A 25162-nucleotide genomic window follows, 5' to 3' on the forward strand; every position below is an offset into this window, starting at 1 on the left:
AAAACTTCATTGCTGTCCTTTAAGTGCAGAAAACAACAATCAAGAACTTGGGAAATATTATTCCCAAGAACTGTCTTGCACAAACAACTACAGGATAATATTTAGCTAAATAAGAAAATGATTAAAACAAAACAAAACAAAAAGTAATAAAAGATAACAGTTGTGAATATCAATTTACCAAATAAGAGGTAGAGGAGAAATAAATTATGTGTAGGCTTTAAATCCTCTTTAAGTCCACCAAGTGGACCAAATAGCAGGGATATAGAAAAATAATGTAATTAATATAGTATTTTAACTCAGTACTCTGAAATAAAGAACACTCTTTTTAAGGGTTTAAGTAACACTACACATCCACAGCACAAAAAAGTAGACATAGTTATCTAACATTGTATAATCATAATGAAATAAAACTAAAAATTAACAACCAAACTTCAAAACAAAAAGGGCTGTCAACTCATTGGATTAATAATACAAACTGAAACTACAAAATATCTATAAAACAAAAATACTGAAAACATTACATATCAGAAACAATGAGATACCGAAAACAATGCTCAAAGGACAATTCTAGACCTTAAATACTTATATAAGTAAAAATAAATGAGTTCTACATTTGACTGAAAGAAAAATACTACAAGTGAACAGATTATCAAATAAAACACTTTAATAAAAACGTGTTTTTCAGACTGGCCCATAATCATAGAATATCAATATAAGACATTTAAACCTTTGATTTTCTTTTCTTTTCTTTTCTTTTTTTTTTTTTTAGATTTTATTTATTTATTTGACACACAGAGAGAGAAATCACAAGTAGGCAGAGAGGCAGGCAGAGAGAGAGGGGGAAGCAGGCTCTCCGCTGAGCAGAGAGCCCGATGTGGGACTCGATCCCAGGACCCTGAGATCATGACCTGAACCGAAGGCAGAGGCTTAACCCACTGAGCCACCCAGTGGCTTGATTTTCTTTATTAGCATTTTTATTTTACTTACTCATAATAAGTGAGTTTTCCAAAAGCTCAAGATACATATACATTCTAAGTTGTGCTACTCTGTGTTATCTGTAGTACAGGAAGTAAGACTGGAGACTTGGGTTTTTGTAAGACAGCTGCATAGTAAGAAATACCAAGGAAGTCTAGACTTAAACAAAATGCCACGCTCTCCCCAAAACACATTTACAAGATATCTGCAGAAGTTATATTCCCTTATAAACCCAGGGATAAATACTCACGTTGCCAATCTCAAAGTTCTGTCTCATGAGGAGGTAGAGTGAGGCGCTGGCGTGTGAGCGTATCGTACTGATGCTGCTGCTGCAGTGTCGGAGAAGCCGGAGGCATAAGTCCGCACACTGCTCAGTCTCTTCTTCGAACAAGAGTTCAGGGAACTGTAAAAAACACCACCACACAACAGTAACAACAAAACACCACCAACACGTGTTAATATAGCCTGAACTAGAGAGTTGTTAGTATAGCCCAGTTTTCAAGATGGTAAAGTGCTACTTGCTGATGCTTAATAATGCTTAATAATGTGGACCACAGAGCCAGGCAGATTGGGTCTGAATACTGATTATGTCACTCATTAGCTAGTAGTGTGATGCTGGACAAGTTTTCCCAGCCATAAAAAGGGCCTAATGTTGTTATCTACAGGGGATTGTAGGACTATCTGAGATTAGATACTATGCACAAAACAATGTGGTAACCAACATGAAATAATTCTGCAATGTTTTTATTATAAAATGGTATAAAAGTAATTCTCACTGGTTAAACCTTCATCGACAGCTCTGCATTCCATATTATTAGATGACTATGATAAAATAGGTACCTTCAAGATTTCAGAATATACCTATTTCCTGGGGAAAATGAACACTGGAAATAAATATTTGCAGCAGCTGAACAAACAAAAGTACATTCTTTTCCATTCATCACGGGGTAAGTTAATGCCAATGGAATGAACTACTTACACCTTAAATTCTTTAACAAATCAAATAAGGAACAGACAGAATGAGATAAACAGAAAACAAGGAAAGCTCCATATTTAAAATTAGTTATGAATTTTGGGCCCTTCTCCACAACAGAACTATTGTTTTTTAAGCCCAAAAGTGGTTAAGGGTGATCCAAATAAGAAAGAAATTACAAAAGGCAAATAGTAGAAAGAGGCAAAGAAGAATCATACATCTTAGGTTATTATTAAAATTTTAACTATATTAACCAATGAGTGTGTTAGATGATCTTACACAACATGAAGAGAGAAAGCAAAGTCTGATGAAACTGCATGTTCAGAAATGACCTACCTTTGACACCAGGGCTCTTTGTGTAGCAAAGCAGTGTTGTAGATAAACTGCGCTTTGGTTACAGGCCATGCTATGTAGTAGGACTTTCAGGACCCCACCAAGGATGCTCTCTTTGGATTCTGTTACAGAAACTGTCTACAATTTAAAAACAGATGAATAAAATAGAGATGTACCTGCAATTTGGCTAGGGAGACAGAATAGAAGGAAACAGTTTTTAAAAAATAGGAAAAGACCTAGGAGGACTTTAGGGAAAAGCAGCTGATTTGACTAAGGGAAGAACAGAGGGAAAAAAGAATGAATAGGATTTAAGTGAGAAAAAAAGAAAAATTTTTATGAACTACTGATAGTTCAATGTAATTGTATGGCTCAATAAATACTTTTGGCACAACCCCAATTTACCAAATCTATACTTTAAATTCCTCATGTGTGTCTTACCTGGACGACAATCTCTAATGTATCCAAAATGATTAGGTTTGCTTCAGTAGCCAGATTTCCATCAATCAGTGCTTCATGCTCAATCTCTGCTCTTGATCTAATACAAAATATCATAAGAAAATACATTTACACAGAACCACCATTCAAAAAAGACTTAAGATACACAGGAAAACAAACAAACAAACTTGGGACTATTTTTCAATACTTGACTGAAAGAAAAATTGTAAGAGAAAACGAAGTATTTTACACAATAAGAAGTGTTTTCTTTTTGTCAACCATGTCAATACAGACTTTCTCACCCCATTCAGTCTCATAATACCACTGAAAGCATAAATGTTTAGCTTTCAGAGATGTTTGCTACAGGAGGACACTGTTTTATTCCGAAAAGCACTGACACTAGGTGGTGCTACGGAGGCTTAAATGTAGGGTTGCTTCAAGTAAAGCAACCCTCAAATGTTTAGTACTCAGTACTCATCTTACCATTTCAAGGATTTTCTATTTATTTGTTTAAGATAAAAGTACTTATTTTTTTCTAAAGCATCTAAATTTTCAATATTTTTTTATCAAAAATACAAAAAATTTTCCTACAAAAATTCTGATACAGAAAACAACTGAACTCTTCCCTAAAACTCTGGACTGAATCACCCATTAGAAATAAAACAAGTTGATGCAACAAAGTAGTTTACTTAAAGGGTAAAACTGACATTTGTTTATTGGTAATACATATATAGAAACTATATTATACCAACGTAGACAAAACACATAAATAAAGGTGGAATTACAAGAACATAGTAAATGCTAACTTCCAAGTTTCTGGATGTTCAAGCCTCTTGAGTCTTTATTACTAAGCACTTAGTATATGAATTTACATTTTATTTTATTTTATTTTTTTATTTTTTAAGATTTTATTTATTTATCAGAGAGAGAGTGGGAGAGAACAAGCACAGGCAGACAGAATGGCAGGCAGAGGCAGAGGGAGAAGCAGGCTCCCCGCTGAGCAAGGAGCCCGATGTGGGACTCGATCCCAGGACACTGGGATCATGACCTGAGCCGAAGGCAGCTGCTTAACCAACTGAGCCACCCAGGCGTCCCGAATTTACATTTTATAAACGAAAAAATGTTTTAAAGATTTATTTATTTGAGATAAAATAAGTGAGAGAGACAGCACGAGTTGGGGGGAGGAGTAAAGGAAGGAGCAGAGGGAGAAGCAGACCCCCTGCTGAGCAGAGAGCCCTGATGCAATGTGGGCTCCAATCCCAGGACCCTGAGATCACGACTGGAGCTGAAAGCTGATGCTTAACTAAGCCACCCAGGTGCCTCTTATAAATGAAATAAGGAGAAAATACAACATAAAATTAAATTGGGAAATACATATATAATGATCAAATTTAAAATTCCCATAAGATTTTATTTAGAAACATGACAATAACATCATTGCTTAAACAAAAAGAATCAGGAAAACACCACCATCACCACCACCACCACCACCACCAACAGCTTCCTTAAAACAGAGAAATGCAGAGAAAACACATTATACAAATGCAAAAGGAAGCAATATAGTATAATACCTCTCTGCTCTGTGAATTCTAAAAAACAAAACACATCTGGAAAAGTAATCAAAGAAATGGACAAAGAGAGAAAAGCGGACATACTTAAAGCTTTAGAACTGTTAAATGTTTATACTGAATTCAAAACCTGCTATGGTCTGCATATTTGTGTCCCTGCAAAATTCATGTGTTGAAAATCTAATGTCCAAGACAATGCTACTAGCAGGCGGGTCATTTGGAAGGTGATTAGGTCCTCAGGGTAGAACCTTCTTGAATGGAATCAGTGCCTTTATGCAAAAGGCTCAGGGAGTATGCTTGCCCTTCCATCATCTAAGACAGCAAGAAATCTGTAATCCAGGGGCACCTGGTTGGTTCAGCTGGTTGAGCATCTGACTCTTGATTTTGACTCAGGTCATGATCTCAGGGTCCTGGGATAAAACCTTGTGTTGGTCTCTATGCTCAAATCTACTTCAGGATTCTTCTCCCTCTCCCTCACTCAATAAATGAATAAATAAATAAATCTTTTTAAAAGGAAAAAAAAAGTCTGTAACCCAGATGAGGGCTTTCTCTAGACATCAAATCTGATAATGTCATTATCTTGAATTTCCCAGCCACCAGAAAGGTCAGAAACAAATTTCTGTTGTTTATAAGCAATGCAGTGTGCTTTATTGTGTTATAGCAGCCTTAAGAGACTAAGATAAGTTTCTTGTAATCCAAACCTTCATCCATATGGAACCGAGTCTGTGACCTGCTCTTTGCTGGCTTATACAAGGCAGTCTTTCCTATGGTATATGATGTCACTGTGTGTGAGCTAATATTTCTGCAAGTTTATCTGTGAAAACCCTCCACAGCCTGGTCACAAGATGGTTCTCACATAGGATGACCAAGTATCTTGATTTGCTTTAGGACAGGACTGAGGGATTCCCTGGAATACCAACATGGGTGTACTGTGCAAACTTGAATGAGTTGGTCACTCTATTCTCAGAGTTTATTGGGTGAGTAAAGGTACTTGAGGGCTAACCTGTAATTACAAATACTCAAGAGAAAAATTTTAGCCCCTTGACTCAATGTCACATTTCATGCCAAGCAATTTTACCTGAGGTCCCCTAGCCAGTGAGAAGGGTTTATTACACTGAAGGTATAGCCCTTTGGGATCCCGGAGCCAGGAAGTACATTTTTAATTGTTTTTGGCAGTAGGGTCAGTTAGCCAACAGATTTATCTCATGCTAGAAACAGAAGACCTGGAGTATTTTGTCTTTCTTCAATTAAATTTTAAGCTCCAAGAGAGCGAAGTTTAGCTTCCTAATTGTTGATGACATGGAAATATTTAGTTAGTGTGACTCCCAAAACATATTCAGAAATTGTTGCAGACTATATTTCAAAAGAAGATATTTAGAGATAACTGTCAAAAACAAACATTCTGTTTTACTATACCACATGAAAAATTCTTCCCTCAAATCTTTTTTAATCTAAAATTTAAAAACTAAATGTAAGTATTTTGTTGTCTAAGATTTGAACACCTGTTAAAAAAAAAAGCCCACTAAAATTAGTGATTTTCCTCCTGCATTTGAAATCCAAAAAGCCCATCAGTAACATAAAATAGAAGGCTATATTACTTGTCAAGCTTCTCAGTGTTTTGACGCCAGTGAGTCATATCCTTTCTCCACCTCAGATTTTCTTGACTTCCAAAGGCACTTCCAGATGGGCTTCTCTCTGTCAAATAAATTTCAAAACCATTTTTAAAATGTTATTTCATTTGGACAACTTATATGCATATTTGCAAGTATACAAGAAATACTGCATAATGCCAACTTTATACATAGCCATTTTATCTTCAGCACAAGTAGAACAGTAGTACTTTTCATTAAAACTTCTTTACAGCAGTTATAGAAGAAATACACTTGTTACATGTAATATTAAAAAATCAACTCCCATTTATTATAAGCAAACCTTAACCCTGATTTTTTTCAAAACCTAAACCGTGGCTCATAAGGCCCGATGTGGTTAAGACCTTACTCTCCCTCCCGCCTATACCATAGTTATTGTGTGTGTGCTCTCGGTGTAGGTATAGTCTCCCTCTACATGTTCCTGAATGACGACCTTTGCAGTGGCCGTTGTTCCTCTCATGTGATTATTCTTCCCACAAATTTTCACAGGCCAGTTATTCATCACCTCCACAGAAACGTCTTCCTCAATTCCCCCACACTTTTTTTTTTCTTTTTTAAATGATTTTATTTATTAATTTGAGAGAGAGAGCACAAGCAGGGAGGAGGGGCAGAAGGAGAGGGAGAAGTGGGATCCCAGCTGAGCAGGGAGCCCGACGTGGGGCTTGATCCCAGGACCCTGAGATGATGACCTGAGCCGAAGGCAGAGGCTTAACCCACTAAGCCACCCAGGCAGCCCTCTCCAACACTTCCTTTCCTCTTAATTGGCTTTATTTCTCTCCACAGCCCTTATGATCATAAGAATATAAGCTATTTAAGAATGGAGAATATGCCTATTTTGTTCACCCCTTTATGTTCGGGGTTGACAATGTGTCTGGCAATACTGAGAGTTCAACAAGTTTTTGTTTAATATATAAACAAAATAAGAAGGATTCCTAAAGTAATTATTCCCTTTGGTCCACAGAAGGCAGGATGGGAGAAAGTTGGGGGCTTTCTCCCAAGGTTTCTGGGATGGAAAGCAGCCTGAATGCTGGAGGCTCCTATAAGGGGTAGCAGCAATAGAACTGGTTCATACAAATCCAGCAGAAATGAAGAAGCCATTTAGAATTGTCAGAGATACACACTTAAATGATAGAATCAGCCATGATTTCAGTTTAAGTAGAAAACTAGAGCTCCTTTTTGAAAAACCCAAGACTTAAAATTGGTTGGAAGAATGGGGAAGAAAAAAGTAAAAATTCAGAGTTCACCCAGTTCACCCAGGCACCCCAAGAACTTCAATTTAAAAAAAAAAATAAGACTGACATATAGCATTATATTAGATTCAGATGCATAATGATTCGATATATGTATACATTATTAAATGATCACTACTATAAATCTAGTTAACATCCATCACCAATGGATGCATCATCATGCATTGTAATTTTTTTATGATGACAACTTAAGATATACTCTCTTAGGAACTTTCAAAATAATATGCAGTATTATTAACTGTAGGCACCACACTGTACATTACATCCTCAGTACTTACATGTTTTATAACCAGAAGTCTATACTGGTTGACCTCCTCCACCTATTCTGCCCATACCTCGCCCCACACCCAGGGCAGCCACCTATCTGTTATCTGTATCTATGAGTTTATTCACTTATTTATTTTAGATTCTACATAGAGAACTTCAGTTCATCCTCAGTACTTACATGTTTTATAACCAGAAGTCTATACTGGTTGACCTCCTCCACCTATTCTGCCCATACCTCGCCCCACACCCAGGGCAGCCACCTATCTGTTATCTGTATCTATGAGTTTATTCACTTATTTATTTTAGATTCTACATAGAGAACTTCAATTCTTATATTCATACAAAGATAGCTGTCCTAAGGCCACAGGCTTTAAAAACGTAACATACTGTTAACAGTGCCACTCTCTCTGACATTAAACCTTAGAAAGAACTGTAGTACAATATAGAGAACTACACTGGAAGTCAAAAGAGCCTGGTTTTGTCCCTTAGTTTATGACCTTAGGCAAGTTATTTACCTCTGGTGAGTTTCATTTTCTTTAATTTAAAGGTAAGGATAATCATTCATTATATTTTGGTGAAAATTAATGACCTAAATAAAAGTTAATTATCATGCTTTCATAGAGGGTTGTTGTAATAAAGGAGTTAAAAGAAAATCTGTTAAGTACCCTGTAGACTGTACATAAACAAAAAGTGAAGAAAAATGATGCTTTTAATTCTAAAGAAAAAAGATTTTGTATTCTTATGAAACTCCAAACATCTAGGATAGCATATAAAAGATATTTAAGTTTACACAGATAAATGATATTTATGTGTTTATGTGTTTATGGCCTATCAGAAACATTAAAAATATTCACAAATGTGCAATATATATTGAACTATTAGCTTGTGTCATATACACAGACAACTGAGCCATGTCCCTGACCTTAAGGAGCTCTCAGCAACACTATTATTTGTCAATTTAGAATTTATGAAATGTTTACACACACAGTCACTACAATGTTGATAAGATCAGTTAGTTAAACTACCTTTTAAGTTCTCAAAACAATCACAAGTGGATGAGGAAAAGGAAAGTGAGGTTAAGTGGTTTGGCCAAGGTTTTATATGGCTAATGGATACCAGTAGCTGGGATTAGAAACAGACCTCAAATGCTACTAACCCGTATCTCTCCCTGATAAATTGGAGTCTGATGGACAATATATTTCCCTTAAATACAGGGTATATTAACTTATTGTGCCAAATAGGAAGTTTTTAAGTGTAAAAAGTGATGCTGTGTAGAAAGTATGGCACTAAGACTGAACCATTAAGGTCCATTATGGACTTTGGTGACAATGATGTCTCAGTGCTGGTTCAGTACCAAGTTTAACAAGTCACCACTTGACGGGAGATGTTGACAGGGGGGATGTTGACAGTGGGGATGGCAATGCATGTGTGTTAGGGAGCATATGGGAAATCTCTGTCTTGTTAGCTCAGTTTTGCTGTGAACCTAAAACTGCTTTTTAGAAGTCTGAAAAAGGAGAGGGGGTGCTATTAATAATTACACAAGGGTAACAGGAAAAAACCGGGACTCTTCAGAATAAATCAGGAAATATGTTCACCCTATTTAGAACTCTAACTTAAATTCTTACAGAGAAGTGGTTCCTCAAGTTAATGCACCATTTCATTTAGAACACTTTTTAAGGGGTGCCTGGGTAGCTCTATCGGTTAAGCATCCAACTCCTGATTTCTGCGCTGGTCATGATCTCATGGTTGTGAGATCAAGCCCCATGTCAGGCTCCAGGCGTGGAGCCTGCTTAAGATTCTCTCTGTCCTCCCTCTGCTCCTCACCCCCCTTCCTCTCTAAAACAAACAAAACAGTAAAAAACACTTAAAAAAGTATAGAATCTTTGAAGACTTGCAACAATGATCACTATAATATATAGTTCAAGGAAACTGAAAAAATTCTCACCAGAAGGAGAAGCTACTGTGTACGTACCAAGCTGTCCTCGACTTCGGCGCACCATTTCTTGCCTAGCACCTATGCTCCCAAGAATAGCTTCTTCAAGCTTTGCTCTCATGTCTTTTGATTTCTTAAAGGTCAAACTATTCATTCTTTCAAACACTTTCTTTCCCTAAAATTTAAACATTAGAAAAGAAGAGACATTGAGGAAATTTTCTTCTTCCTTTTTCAAGTGATGGCTGCTTTCTCATTCTTCCCTGTACAGTGATCACTTACTTTGTACTCAAAGCAAGATACGCAGAGATAAAGCAAATCCAGTAGCCGGTTTAGCTGCAGGACTGAGAGATCTGTAAACCACTTTTGCAGAACCGTCTCATCTGCATTCTTGAGAACCCAAAGCAGACAGATCAAAAGGCTCCGACTGGATTCTGCTGAAAAGGTAGTGTGTTGCCTGCCGCTCTGAAAATAAAGAACAGTAGGATGAGACAGATTGATCAATGGCTCTTTCTTTTGGGGGGTTGTCAGGTGTTTCCTGCTAAATGCAATAAAACAAAAATTGCTGAAAAAAGCAAATATTTAAAAAGAACCATTTGAGGGACACCATTTGGGTAGCTCAGTCTGCTTTCAGTTTGGGTCATGATGTCAAGAGTCCTGGGATCAAGAACCACCTCGGGCTCCCTGCTTCTCCTTCTCCCTCTGTCCCCCCCAACTTGTGAGAGGTGCATTCTCTCTCTTTTGCTCTCTCTCAGCCAAATAAAATCTTAAAAAAAATAATAAACCCACCATTTGATTTAGACAATACTTGAATAAGTCACATAGAACCTTAAACTTCAAGTCCTGAGGTTTAATAAACTTTTCCTGGCATTGAAAGATTGTTTTGATTTATGGTAGGGTTTCCAGTAGACAATAAATAAACATTAATAGAAAACATCGAGGGAAAAAGCTAAAAGATCCTACTATTAAAACTGATACATCTATTCTCATCATGTCTGATATAATATGGTAAAAGGAAAAAAGCATTCAGTAAAAGTGATGTAAGAATAGAAAGTAGTAACAAAATGTTTACCAGGTTTAGAGAACCACAGTTTCCTCTCAAGGGCCACTGTTAGAGCAGATAAGGTGAAGGCGCTATTTTCAGTCTTTGGTCTGCATTACTATATAGTATGTGAACTATAAGGGAAAAACTAACAAAAACTTGTCTACAGAACCATTTGTTCCATATTTATTCTGCTCGGGTCATCATGCTAAGCTCTTTTTTCTTACGTTATTTCATTCAGGCCTCCAACAATATTACCAAGCAGCTTGTATCATCTAAGTTTTACAAACAAGAACACAGGATGATAATAATGATGATGATGATGATGACAAAAAACAACAAAAGTTGCAATGTACTAGACTCTATGCTAATCATTTCTTCTTATTTAATGCTCATGATGATTTTAGGAGTTGGTACTAACTATTGCTATTTCTAGTTTATAGGTAAGGAAATGAAAGCTAGAGAGTAAACCAGGATTAACCAGGTTAATCAGGTCCAGGTTAACCAGACGCTAAATCTTATATTCTTCTAACATTTGGTGAAGTAAATATACTACATAAGAAGAAGAAAGCAGTGGAAGGGATGTTAGCTGCTGGGGTCAAGATCTCAACCACTAACCTAATCACTCTGCTGTCCGCGATGATGAAAATGAGGTCAGAAGACACTCATAAGATGCTTATTACTCTGTGCCCTTCACTGTACCGAACACGCATATGAACTTATTTATCCCTTGCACCTACCCAAAGAGATAAATATTATTATATAACCCATCTTATAGACCAGAAAATCAAGACATTGAGAAGTATTTTGTACATGTATTTTGCAGTAAATACCAGGACTGAGATTCAAATGCAGAAAGAGTGCTCCACAGAGAGTCTGAGCACTTTTCTATGTTCACCGCCTCTCACGGATGCCTGCACTTGTATATGAGTCACCTACATAAATTCATTGAACCAAATTACACAATAACCAAATTAAGAACCCCATGGACTGCTTTAATGTAATACTAGATACAGTTAGAAGAAATGAATAAACTGGAACATAGATCAAAATAAACAACCTAGCATGACGCACAAGTCAACAAAAAGATGGACTACACAGAACAAGAGCAGACACAGAGGATAGGATAAAGAGGACTAACAGATGTTGAATTGGAATACAAAAAGAGGAGAGACAGAATGGAGAAGAGGACATATTTGGGCACATAATAGTTGAGAATTTCATAGAACTGAAGAAAGATGCTGAACCACTGATTTAAGAAGTCCAAAAAATACCAAGCAGAATAAATAAATAAATTTAAAACTAGATGGAAGGGCGCCTGGGTGGCTCAGTGGGTTAAGCCTCTGCTTTTGGCTCAGGTCATGATTTCAGAGTCCTAGGATCGAGCCCCACATCGGGCTCTCTGCTTGGCAGGGAGTCTGCTTCCCCTTCTTTCTCTCTGCCTACTTGTGACCTCTCTCTCTCTGTAAAAAAAACAAAAAACAAAAAAAAAACAAAAAAAAACCCACAAAAAACTTTAAAACTAGATAGAAGAGTAAAACTGCAGAAGATCAATTCTAAGGAGAATATCATAAAGAAGAGGGGGAAAATATCAGCAATGGAAATGAGAAGACAGTAGAAACAATGACCTTAGCATGCTGGAACAAAACAGGAAACTCAGATGCTATTTCGAATAAACAAAAACAAAAACCTTAAGAATGAAGGTCACACATTTTTCAAGGAAACAGAATTCATCAGCATAGAACAGGAAATTCTAAAAGGTATTTCACAAAGAAGAAAAATATTTCTTATGAACAGTCACAAATTTGGGAGAAGAGGAAATACAGTGGTGAACATGTGAACAAATTCAAATGATAATTAAATTTATACAGCCACAAAAGTAACAATTTTTTTGAGGTTTAATGATATATACAATTAAAAGTGCCTAAAAATAACATTTAAGTAGGGATAAATCCCTACTTTAAAAAGGTAGATAAAAAAATTTTTTTAAAAAAGGTAAATAAATATGCAACCTTTTCTGAGAGCCTTCTATTAACCAATGTGAAAGTAAATGGAATGATTGGAGTGGAATTTAATTTAAGGAAGGGCACTGTAGTTTGTAATACAATCACAAAAAGAATACAAACAGAATGTATAACTTCCAAACTAGCAGAAAAGAAAATGTAGAATGAGGAAAAAATGGAAGTAGAAAAAAAAACAAAAGAAAATAAGGAGACAAAAGAGACAGAAGGGATGGGATAATATGAAGTGACATTAAAATGTTAAGTACAGGGGCATCTGGGTGGCTCAGTAGGTTAAAGCCTCTGCCTTTGGCTCAGGTCATGATCCCAGAGTCCTGGGATCGAGCCCTGCATCAGGCTCCCTGCTCAGCAGGGAGCCTGCTTCCCCCTCTCTATCTGCCTGCCTCTCTGCCTACTTGTGATCTGTCAAATAATTAAATAAAATCTTAAAAAAAATGTTAAGTACATCAAATCCATATTAAATTTAGTTACACTAAATTAAATGATTTTAAAAACTCTAGTGAGACAAAAATAAATCAGATTTTTAAAATTTAAGACAAAATCTAACTACATACTATTTATAAAAGACATCTAAAACATAAATTTCAAACATTTTTAAAACACAAGAAAAAAATGCTGAAAGTAAAGGATGGAAAAACTCGTATCTTGGAAGAAACCTAGCATAACTAAACTAATACACAAAGTAGACTTGAAAGTTTAAAAAAAGTATTATAGTTCACTTTGATAAAAGATGAAATCCATCAAAAAAACATAATTTAAAATTAGATATTTCATAATAAGGCCTCAAATGAAACTAAACCTGACAAAATGACAAGTTATTAAAAAACCATGACTGTAGTATGGTATTAGAATAAGCAGAAAGAATTCAGTAAAAAGAAACAAAGGTTTAAACAGTAAGATTAACAAATTGGAAATATTAGGTGTAATGGACAAATACAGAACAATGAAGACTATGCATTTTCAAATACATGAGCTATTTGCAAAAACTCACTATATATAAGACCATAAAAACCAGATGCCACAAATATAACAAAATAAAATTACACAAAGTTCTCTGATTATGGAATCAGGCCAAAATCAGAAGCACAGGATCATGAGAAATTCTCCTATGACCACACACACACACACACACACACACACACACATTTTGTTGCCGGAAGAGGGAAAGGAAGAGGGAGAGGGAGAGGGAGAGAGCAATTAAAAAAAATTTTTTTAAATAATTTTATTTATTTGACAGAGAGAGAGAGACAGTGAGCGCACACACAAGCAGAGAGTAGCAGGGAGAGGAGAAGCAGGCTCCTTGCTGGGGCTCAATCCCAGGATCCTGGGATCATGACCTCAGCCAAGGCAGTTGCCCAACCAAATGAGCCAAGAGGGCAAATTTTAAGTAGGCTCCACATTCTGCCATGAGGAGCCTATATAGGGCTTGAACTCACAACCCTGAGATCATGACCTGAGCCAAAATCAAAAGCTGGATGCTTATCTGACTGAGCTACCCAGGCACCTCACCTTATGATTAGAATTTTAAAAAATGTTTTATTCAAATTCAATTTAATAAACACATACTGTATTAGCAGTTTTAACAGCAGAATATAGTGATGCATCAGTTGCATACAACACCCAGTGGTCATTATCATTATCTTTATCATGTCCTCCTTAATGTTCATCCCTCTGTCCCCCATCTCTCCGTCCACTTTCCCTCCAACAACACTCAGTTTGTTTCCAAGTGTTAAAAGTTTCTTACAGTTTGCCTCCCTCTTTGTTTTCATATTATTTTCTCCCCTCCCTTCTCCTATGTTCATCTGTTTTGTTTCTTAAACTCCACGAGTGAAATCATATGGTATATGTCTTTCTCTGACTTATTTTGCTTAACATAATACCCTCTAGTTCCATTTGCATGATTTCATTCTTTTTGATGGCTCAGTAATATTCTAGTGTGTGTGTATGTGTGTACACACAACTTCTTTATCCATTCATCTGTCAAGAGATAGATGGACTCTTTCCTTAGTCTGGCTATTGTGGACAATGCTGCTATAAACACTGGGGTACATGTGCCCTTTCAAATCACTATGTTTGCGGGGCGCCTGGGTGTCTCAGTGGGTTAAGCCGCTGCCTTTGGCTCAGGTCATGATCTCAGGGTCCTGGGATCGAGCCCCGCGTCGGGCTCTCTGCTCAGCAGGGAGCCTGCTTCCCTCTCTCTCTCTCTCTCTCTGCCTGCCTCTCCATCTGCTTGTGATTTCTCTCTGTAAAATAAATAAATAAAATCTTTTAAAAAAGAGATCACTATGTTTGCATCCTTTGGAAAAATATCTAATAGTGCAATTGCTGGGACATAAGGTAGCTCTATTTTTTTTTTTAATATTTTATTTATTTATTTGACAGAAAGAGAGAGATCACAAGCAGGCAGAGAGGCAGGCAGAGAGAGAGGAGGAAGCAGGCTCCCCACTGAGCAGAGAGCCCAATGTGGGGCTCGATCCCAGTACTCTGGGATCATGACCTGAGCCGAAGGCAGAGGCTTTAACCCACTGAGCCACCCAGGCGCCCCAAGGTAGCTCTATTTTTAACTTTTTTGATGAACCTCTATGTTTTCCAGAGTAGCTGTACCAGTTTGCATTCCCATCAACAGTGTAAGAGAGTTCCCCTTTTCTGCATCCTCGCTAACATCAGTTGTTTCCTGACTTGTTAATTTAAGCCATTCCAACCTGTGTGAGGTGGTTATTTCATTGCGGTTGTGATTTGTATTTCTCTGATGCCAAATGATGTTGAGCATTTGTTCATGTGTCTCTTGGCCATTTGTAGGTCTTCTTTGGAGAAAGATTAAACATTTTAGAACAAAAACTCAGAGCCTAAAAATCTAAAAAAAATCATAATGCACTTTAGATCTATTTTTGAGCTGAATAATAAAAATGCTCCATATAAACTGTGGCACGTAACTAAAACAATTAACTAAAGGAAAATGTACAGGCTTATAATATGTACTAAAGAAGAAATGATGAAAATTAGTGAGCTAAGCACCCACCTCAAGTTAGAAAAAGAACAATATAAACCCAAAGAAAATAGAAGACAGTAAAAAAAGATAAACATTCCAAGTGAGGATCAAGGGGTGCCTGGGTAGCTCAGTGGGTTAAAGTCTTTGCCTTCAGCTCAGGTCATGATCCCGGGCTCCTGGGATTGAGCCCCACGTCGTCGGCTCTTTGCTCAGCAGGGAGCCTGCTTTCCCCTCTCTCTCTGCCTGCCTCTCTGCCTACTTGTGATCTCTATCTGTGAAACAAATAAATAAAGTCTTAAAAAAAAAAAATGAGGATTAACAGGCCCCAAGCTGGTTTTTATGAAGACTAAAGATATACACAAATTTTTGTTGAGTCTGATGCAAGACAAAGGGTACAAAAAGCCAACCACAGATATGAAACTATTTATATCCACTACGGATCATACAGACTTTTTCTACTGGAGTAAAATTTATAGAAATCAGTGTAAAAGGAAACAGAACAGTTGAACAGTCTTACAGTCATTAAAAAAATTAAATCAGTAATTTTTAAACTTTCAAAAAAGAAAGCTACAAGTACAGATGGCATCACCCACAGGTTCTCCAAATATTCCAGGAAGAAATAACTCCAATTTTAAACATGTCCTTCCAGAGAACAGAATAAAAGGGTAAACTCCCTTTTAAATTTAAATTGGCTAACCTAACCCTGATTTCAAAACCTGTAAAGAACATTATGAGAAAAATATCACAAGCAGTTGTTTACCTACAAGCATAAATACATGAATCTTAAATTATGTCACACAAAATCCATTAATATACAATCACGAGAAAAAGTCGGTTTAATTTGGCAACTGAAGGCAGGTTTAACACCAGGAAATCAATTGAAAGGGGTCATAGTAAAAGATTTAAAAGCAAAATAACACAAGCGTCTCAATGGATCCAAAGAGAGCATAAAATTCACCTAGTCATAATTAAAAAACAGAACTCTTAGCAGAGCAGGAACGGAAAGACGACTTTCATAGTGTAAGAGAGGATAGCTAAAAAAACCAAAAAACCAAAAGATCCCCCCAAAACTATAGCATTTACGTGTAAGAACAAAATGTTGCAAGTTTGCACTTTTAAGGATGCCAACTATTGTCACTTGTATTCAACAATGTACTGGAGGTTCTGGCCAGTAAAGTTAGTCATGGAAAAAACTTGAAAGTAAGAAACCAACTGCCATTATACACAGATGATAGGATGATAGAAAAAATCTACACATATGTTATTAGTTTGGCAATTCTGCTGGAAATAAGCATCACTGTAAAAAATTAATTCTATTTCCACACAAAATTAATCAACAGTTGGAAAAAAGAAGTTTTGGAAAAGAGGACATTCATAAGATTTTATATATATATATCACATGTAATTTTATAATATAAAAATAAAAAATATCAAGGACCAAAACCACATCTATAAAAGATGTACTAGGTTTCCTCTTCTTTTTTTTTTTTTTTTAAAGATTTTATTTGTTTATTTGACACAGAGAGAGATCACAAGTAGATAGAGAGGCAGGTAGAGAGAAAGGAGGAAGCAGGCTCCTTGCTGAGCAGAGAGCCCGATGTGGGGCTCGATCCCAGGACCCTGAAATCATGACCTGAGCCAAAGGCAGAGGCTTAACCCACTGAACCACCCAGGCGTAGTGAAAACTAGAGGGGCTCCTGGGTGGCTCAGTGGGTTAAGCCTCTGTGTTAGGCTCAAGTCATGATTCTGGGGTCTTGGGACTGAGCCCCACATGAGGCTCCCTGCTCAGGGTGGAGTCTGCTTCTCCCGCTCCCTCTGCCTGTTGCCCTGCTTGTGCTTTGTTTCTCTCTCCCAAATGAATAAAATATTAAAACAAAAAAACAACCTATAAAAGTTTCTATATTCACAGATGTTAAAGAAGATCTAAATAATAGGGAGATCCATCATGTTCAAGGATTAAGAGATTTAGTAGTGCAAAAATACCAATTTTCACCAAAATTGATTCATATACTCATTACAATCTCAGCCAAAATCCTCACAGGTTCATTGGTTTTTGTTTACTTACTTTAGTGGAACATCATAAGCTGATTTTATAATTTATGTTAAAAACCTTTTTTTATATGCATGAGGCCTTTTTCTACATGACAGACCATACTGAGGTAGTTTTGCTTAATAAACAGTGCTGAGATAATTTGGTTTAATATAAATGAATGAATGAACAAACCTCAATCCCCAGATTCTACTGTTCATAAAAAATTCCAGGTATATTTTAGGATTAAATATGGGAAGAAAAAAAAACATTTGGAAAAGTAACAGGAAATATCTTCAAAATCTTAGAATAGGGATCAAATCTTTAAAGATACAAAAAACACTAGTTGTAAAGGAAAAGACTTTTAAAATTTTAAAAAACTTCTAAAATTTTAAAAATTTTTAAGTGTTTTAAATAAGGCACTCCAGTAACCAAATTCACCATTAAGTAAGTGTTAAAGGCAAGTCACAAATTTAAAAAAAAAAAAGATATATTTGAACCACTTATAATTGACAGTGGATTTGATCCAAAACATATAAACTCATACAAATTATAAACAAAGGCAGACAACCAAATGGCAAATGGGCAAAAACCGCTAGAACCTCAGCACCTCAACAGAGAAAATCCAAATGGCCAACATGTATATGAAGAAGTGCACACCCTCATAAGGCACCAGGGAAACGAAAGCTGAAGTGAGATACAACTAGAAAGTATCAGATTGAAAAAAAATCTTCAAGTCTGAAAAATCTAAATGCTGATGAACATGTGAAAGAACGGGAACTCTCATACTGTAGGTAAAGTATAATTTGGAAAATTACCCAGGTATATCTGGTATAAAGATGCATACATATTCTTTAACACAGCAAATTCAACTCCTAGGAAATAATCTAAATAAAAGTGCATATATATACAAGATACATGTAAAGAAAACTACAGGGGGGAGAAAAAAGAAATCCATATGATTACTATTTGAAATAACCAAAGATCAGAAGCCATTCATGCATCTAAGAACAGAATGGGTAAATAAACTTAACTATAGTCAATCAACTTAATGACATATAGAAATGAAAATCAGTAAATGATAACTACATTTTATAACACGGATGAAAACTAAAGATGTAACAACAATAAATTACAGTATTTAGGGATGCAAAGTTGAATGGCAAAAGTATAAGCAAATAAGCAATTACTTCAGTAGTTAGGATAGAGGGCAGCTTGGTGGATAGCTGTAGTAGGGAAGGGCATGCTAAAGATTTCTGAAAGGCAGCCAATGTTCTGTATTTTGTCCTAAGTGCTGGTTACAAAGGTGTTCATTTCACAATATTTTGTTAATTTGTACATTTATGTTTCATATACTTTTTAACATATATATTTCACACAAGAAATTTAAAAAAATGAAACGGAAGGTCAAAAAAATTTGAGCGCAGTGGTCATTTTGGGCAGAGACAGGGACTGAACAGAGGGCAGACTGGAAACTTTCAAGGAATTTGCAGTGTTCTGTCCTGAAGCTGGGTGGTAGGTACACTATTGTTTCTTCTATTAATGATACCTTAATTGTGCATGTACTTTTCATATTATACATACTACATATATAAAGTACCAGTGATAAAAGAAAACTGATAAATTGGAATTCAGCACTTCAAATGACGCCAACAAGAAAGCAAAAAGATAGTCCATAAAATGTGAGAAAATACTTGCAAATCATGTAAGAGATTTGTACTCAGAATATATAAATGGTAACAAAGATGGATGAACTTTTCTCTAAATAAGGCATACAAAAGAGATGCGTTGATAAACAAATGAACAGATGCTCAACATCAGCCGACGTTAGGGCAATGCAAATTAAAACCACACTGTGATACTACTCTATACCAAGGTGGTTATGATAAAAAAAGAGACAGTAACGAGTGTTGGGGAGGATTTGAGAAACAAGAATTTTTATTTATTGCTGGTGAGAATGTAACATGGGGCAGCCACTTTTAAAAGAATTTATAAGTGTCTGAAAATGTTACACACAGAGATACCATATAACCCAGCAGGTTGACTTCTAGATACCTATCTAAGAGAAACAAAAACATGCATGCACACAAAGACAAGCACACAAATGTTCATAGCAGCATTATTCCTAACAGCCAAAAACTGGAAAGGATCCAAATGTTCATCACCTGACAAATGGATAAAAATCTGGTATAGTAATACAAAAGAGTACTGCTTGGCAACTAGAAAAAAAAAAAATTAAGATGTGCTGATGCACATAACAACATGGTTAAATCTCAAAAACTTTACATGTGGTCAAAGAAGCCAGACATGAAAGATCACAGTGTATAATTCCATTTATATGAAATGTCCAGAATAGGCAAGTCTATAAAGATATACAGACAGAAAGTAGGTGAGTTGATGCTTAGGGCTGAGGGGAAATAGAGAGTGGCTCTTAATAGGCAAAGCATCTTCTTGGGGTAATGGAAATACTCTAGATTGTGGTGATAGCCACACAGCTCTGTAAATACAATAAAAACCATGAAACTGTACACTTAAAATGGGTGAATCTTTTGATACGTAAACTATCTCAATAAAACTTGTAGTTGTCAGGACAGCTTCCACAAATACTGCATTTTTCTGAAAGGAAGTCTTTTAGAACTTGATCTTGCTCTATCGGCAGTTTGTTTCCTCTCTGTTCCCATATCCTTCCCTCTTTAAGGGGAGAATAATTATAGGGGCAAAGTACCTACTGATTTCTTTTAAACATGAAACAGCATAAATCTTCAGAGATTTAAAAAAAGCATTTCAACTGCTAAATAACTGAAAGTATTTCTTAGGGTTGAAGAACAAAATGGATTCTGAAAATAAAGAAAATGGGTCATATACAATAAGGTAACTTCCAAAATTCTGAATGATGGAATCCAGAGCTTTATGCCATAAACCCTGAGGTATTAGTAATTTTGAAAACAACTCAGTACAAGATAAACAATATTCTCAGAATCTTAAGTTTCCACAAAGTGAATGAAACCCAGAGTACTCTTGCATCAGCTAATACAACAACCTGTTCTTTAAGGGTATATCCTTGTAAATACCTTCTTCCTAGAAAAAACTTCTGCAGGAGGGTTGTTCTTACCGATGATGTGAGGAGGAAACTGCCGGGCCTCGTTAGTTGAGGAACTGATGTTCCTGCAATTGCCATGGCAACTGTCTGGCTTATCATGCTTCCGCTCTCACTTTCATAGTCATCAGGGGCTATACAAATTGGTCTTCCTCGTTGATTTTGAGTTTCTAGAAAAAATAAAACCAAAACAAATAACAACATTTCCACTTGGTTAATTAACTATTAATTAACAGTTATTGAGCAACTTCCTATTCTCTATAACTCATTAAAAGAAAAAACCTGTTAACCTGAAATATTTATCATTAGATTTTATTTTCAACAATATTTTAAACATTAACTCATTCCTACTAATAACTTACAGTTTTGCAGAGAACTTGCTAGTTGAAGAAGATATAATAATATAAACATTTCTGCCTTCAGATTAGGAAGCCCACTTTGGAGATAAAAATACTGGTTGAACTACTCACTGTCAGTCCCTCAAGACACTGAGTTGCTTATCTTTGTATCACCCACTCTGTTCAAGTTCTTAATACGTAATGGGTACTCAATAAATGTCTGTTTTTGTTTTTTTTTAATGCAAACTACAGCGTTTTATTTAGGACAAATGAAGGAATCCAAGAAATTCTAAATATGGAAAGCAAGAGCAATAAAACTTTGTGAGTTCTAGTTTTTAAAAAAGCAACGTAACTTCAACTTCTTACCCCTGTGTTAACAACAAAACTAATTCTTGTTATTCAGGTAAATATTAATTTCAATTATATATATGAATAAAAATGAGACTAAAGGTGGTATGCTGTCTTTTCTTATATACATATTTTCAGATGCATAGTACAGTCTCATACCAAAAAACCTATTTTCTAATAGGCAGGTACTGAAGTGTTATAAATCATCTAAAAACTCATCATAAGAACTACTTAAGGAAAGCCTGCAGTGAATTCTCTCACGTAGTCAAAAGTTATTCAGTAATATAGTTAAATATTTACTGTTTACTTATGTCAGTGCACATTTCCTTGTATTGTTTTTCCTAAAATAAGATCTTTAAGCTTCGAGATATTTCTAAAACTTGGAAACACTGAGATTTCCTTTAGGATGTGTTTTAAATACACGAAGTACCTGTAAAGTCATAAAGCTGAGGAACAGTTTCCATGATGATGCCAATCAGAGGCAGATACAACATGGCCACCCTCGCCTTTGTCTGGGGGTCAGAGTACCGTGGGTCTGAGTCGTGACTGGATAGTAAATTGTGTACCATATTGATGACTTTCTTGTGCAATCCGAACAGTCTATTTAAAAAGAAGATGAAGCAGCAGCAGCAGCAGCAGAAAGGTCACAGAGATTAGTTGATATCTTTAAAGCAAACAGTAACTCACAGTACTGAATCAACTTTGTTAAACTTTGCCAAATATTTGCATGTATTCCTATGAAACACTTCTCATTATAAAATTAACAAATGTTTCTCTATATAAAGTAAAGATGGAGGGAAAAAGAAATGCTAAACAAATTCACCTAGGAGAAAATCTGAATTATTTTTACATTAACTCATTAGTGCATATTCACATTAAAGAACTTAAGACCCGTTATGGTTATATTTTAAAGAAAAAAAATCTTAAGTAGCTTCAAATTTTATTTCAAAATAGGTATTCTCACATTTATCAAAAATAAACTTTCATGTGCTTTTTCTAAAAGAAAAATCTTCTACCTAATGGATTATGCAGTCCACAGGCTGGAGGGTGGGTATTGTCTTTTGACTTCTCTTATTTAAATTTAGCTTCCTTGCTCATCTACCTCATTTGGGTCCTACACCTTCTGTAGACTCCCCAAATCCTGAGTTTCAACTGGGTTAAAATACTCATAATCACTAACTTTTTTTTTTTTACACCTCTTCTCAAATTGAAGAAACTTTGACTATGCGAACCATTCTAAGTAAACATTTGGTCAACGTAGGTCCTTAAGGCTACAACTGGCAGCAGTCCCACATCTTATTCTCTCTCCTTCAGCCTCCCACCACCCATCTCAGAAAAAGATCTTGATTCCGACTTCCGATTTTTAGGAAAGAAAAACCATTCTGGATTTGCTCTAGCCAGATCTTTAACACACCTCCACATTTATATCTCTGTCATTCCTTTTGTCTCAGAAAAAGTTGTACTTCTCCCCCAAAAGTAATTTCTCCATTATGTTTAATGAACCCCATGTTTCTTCAACAGCTTCCATGCCCCCCACTAAACTCTTCCCTTCTTTCAAATAAGCCTTTCCTATGTTGAAAACACAAGTTCACTTGAAACTAGTCTCTTCTACCTTATATAATGTCTCCTCATAATAAATTATTACAACAATTTCTCCAGTAATAATTCCTGAATGTCCAGTCCATAGCAACTATTTTCATTTACTTCCTAGTATCTACTCCCTTTCTTTGGAACAAACAGTTTTTGAATGCTTACAACATGGTACTGTACTAGCTTCATCATTTAATAGCTAAATTTCTTAGGAGTACGTACCTTCTCTGTTTTCCTACCTACAATAGGGGGGTAATCGCCTACCTCATAAGGAGGCTATGAGAATTATGTTGCATAATTTATGTAGCATATTATTAGCACACTGCCTTCCTTGGTATTTGAGATCACAATGCCAATTTCAAAGCTGGGATTGGAAACCTGGGCCATTCATCTTATCTGCCACTTCACATTGCTACATAAGAAATCTAGCTGGAGATTCTTCTTCTTTCCAAATTTTTATTCAGGAAGTGTATTTTTAAACACTGTCAAGAACCACATCTAACTGACACATCTCAGATTTTATTCTCCAGTTCTCTACTTGATGCTGTCATCTTCTCTTTTCTCAATTTTTTTCTCCAGATAGTTCCCTCCCTTTCCTCATAGTCTCTCTCATTTTACCCAAATCTCAGATTCCAGTCATTTGCTTTTTATGTTCTCCATTTTGAATTTTTCCATTACCAGTGAGGACTTCCAAACCTGGGTGTGTATTCCTTACTCTGTAGCTACCAGCCCAATGTTAACCTACCAATAAGCTCTACCCACTCATCTTTATTTTTTTTTTTTAGATTTTTTTTTATCTATTTGACAGACAGAGATCACAAGTAGGCAGAGAGGCAGGCAGTGAGGGAGAGGAAAAAGCAGGCTCCCTGCCGAGCAAGAGCTCGATGCAGGGCTCGATCCCAGGACCCTGAGATCATGATCTGAGCTGAAGGCAGAGGCTTAACCTACTGACCCACCCAGGTATCCACCCCCCGCCCCACACTCATCTTTATAAGCCTTTCATAGGTCTACATTACTCAGTCACATGCAGTTATTAAAAAAATGTTTATGTAGGACCTGCAACATACTATTTTTTAAGTGTTAGGGATAACACTGTTCTTAAAGAGTTTGCTATTGCAAGAAAGAAACACAGACAAAAATAATAATTTAGTGTCACAAATGCAGTAAAGGTATTAATCTTCTATACAACTATGTGCTACAAAATTAGCATTTAATCATATTGTTTCATAGTCTTAATTTTCTGACTATAATGAAAGTTTCTAGAGAGCAAATGTTTGATCACTATTAAAACATATTATTGCCTCCAAGGAATTATTCTTATTAGCAAGCAGATTAAGTAAAAAGAAAATCATTATTCTCAAGGACCTATCCAAGACAATGTATGTTGTATTTTTTCTATATACCACTAAAGAATAGAAAATCTAGAGATTGGCTGAGAATCTCTTAAAGTCGATTACTTATATGTTACTGAATTAACATATTTATAAATGTGCCATACATGATTTTAAGGTATTGGAAGTGTAACAGTGAACAAAAAAGAAGAAGTGTGTGCTCTCCTAAAATCACTTTATAATGGGAGGAGACAGAAATAAAGCAGCAAATTTCAGAGAAAGGTTTTGTAGAAAATAAAAGAGGGCCATATGTATAAGAATGATTGTGACAGGGCAGTGTGTCTATCATTTTGATTGGGTGGCCAGTGAAAGCCTCGCCTAGAAGATGCTATCTGAGTGGAGACCTGAAGAATCACAAGGAGCTAAAAGGTACATGACAGTCTTACGGTAACATGAGCACTGCTTTTTTAGGCAGAGAAAAAAAAATCCAAGTGCAAATAACCTAAGTTATGAGTAACTTTGGCATACTAAACAGAAAAAAAGATTGAGATGGCTAGATTTTAGTATGTGGGGAGGGAAGATAGTGACAAAATTACACAAGAATCAGATAAATAGGGCTTTGAGGACTATTACTAAAAGTCTAGATTTTAGGGACACCTGGATGGCTCAGTCAGTTAATTGTCCTACTCTTGATTTCGGCTCAGGTCATGGTCTTGGGGTCATGAGATCGAGTCCCACATTGGGCTTGCCACTGAGCGCAGTCTGCTTGGAATTCTTTTCTTCTTTCTCTCCCTCTCCTTCTGTCCCCCCTCTCAACACCTCCCATACTTTCTACACACAGACATGCACTCTCTAATAAATAAAATCTTAAAAGTCTGGATTTTACCCAAAGAATAGAAAAGCACTAATTCAAAAAGATAAAAGCACCTCTATGTTTACTGCAGCCTTATTTATAATAGCCAAGATATGGAAGCCACCCAAATGTCCATCAACAGAT

General features: G+C 36.0%; 1 protein-coding gene across 13 annotated transcripts in view; it reads right to left on the reverse strand.

Moving 5' to 3' along the window:
• Window positions 1-25162, reverse strand: part of DOCK7 (dedicator of cytokinesis 7) — a 221160-nt gene that overhangs the window by 39411 nt on the left and 156587 nt on the right. For 7 of the 13 annotated variants that reach the window (XM_045064649.1, XM_045064648.1, XM_045064647.1 and 4 more), the window contains 8 exons: window positions 21675-21844; window positions 20574-20728; window positions 9663-9845; window positions 9396-9558; window positions 5883-5979; window positions 2720-2816; window positions 2285-2419; window positions 1226-1378 (listed from right to left, as the gene is read on the reverse strand). In XM_045064649.1, coding sequence (XP_044920584.1) covers window positions 1226-1378; window positions 2285-2419; window positions 2720-2816; window positions 5883-5979; window positions 9396-9558; window positions 9663-9845; window positions 20574-20728; window positions 21675-21844 — 1153 coding nt within the window. The remainder of the gene's footprint in view (window positions 1-1225; window positions 1379-2284; window positions 2420-2719; window positions 2817-5882; window positions 5980-9395; window positions 9559-9662; window positions 9846-20573; window positions 20729-21674; window positions 21845-25162) is intronic. The other 6 variants (XM_045064651.1, XM_045064650.1, XM_045064646.1 and 3 more) reach the window with 1 other exon arrangement.

Source organism: Mustela putorius, unplaced genomic scaffold, assembly GCF_011764305.1.
Source record: "Mustela putorius furo isolate JIRA1106 unplaced genomic scaffold, ASM1176430v1.1 tig00003853_pilon_pilon_pilon, whole genome shotgun sequence".
Lineage (NCBI taxonomy): Eukaryota > Metazoa > Chordata > Mammalia > Carnivora > Mustelidae > Mustela > Mustela putorius.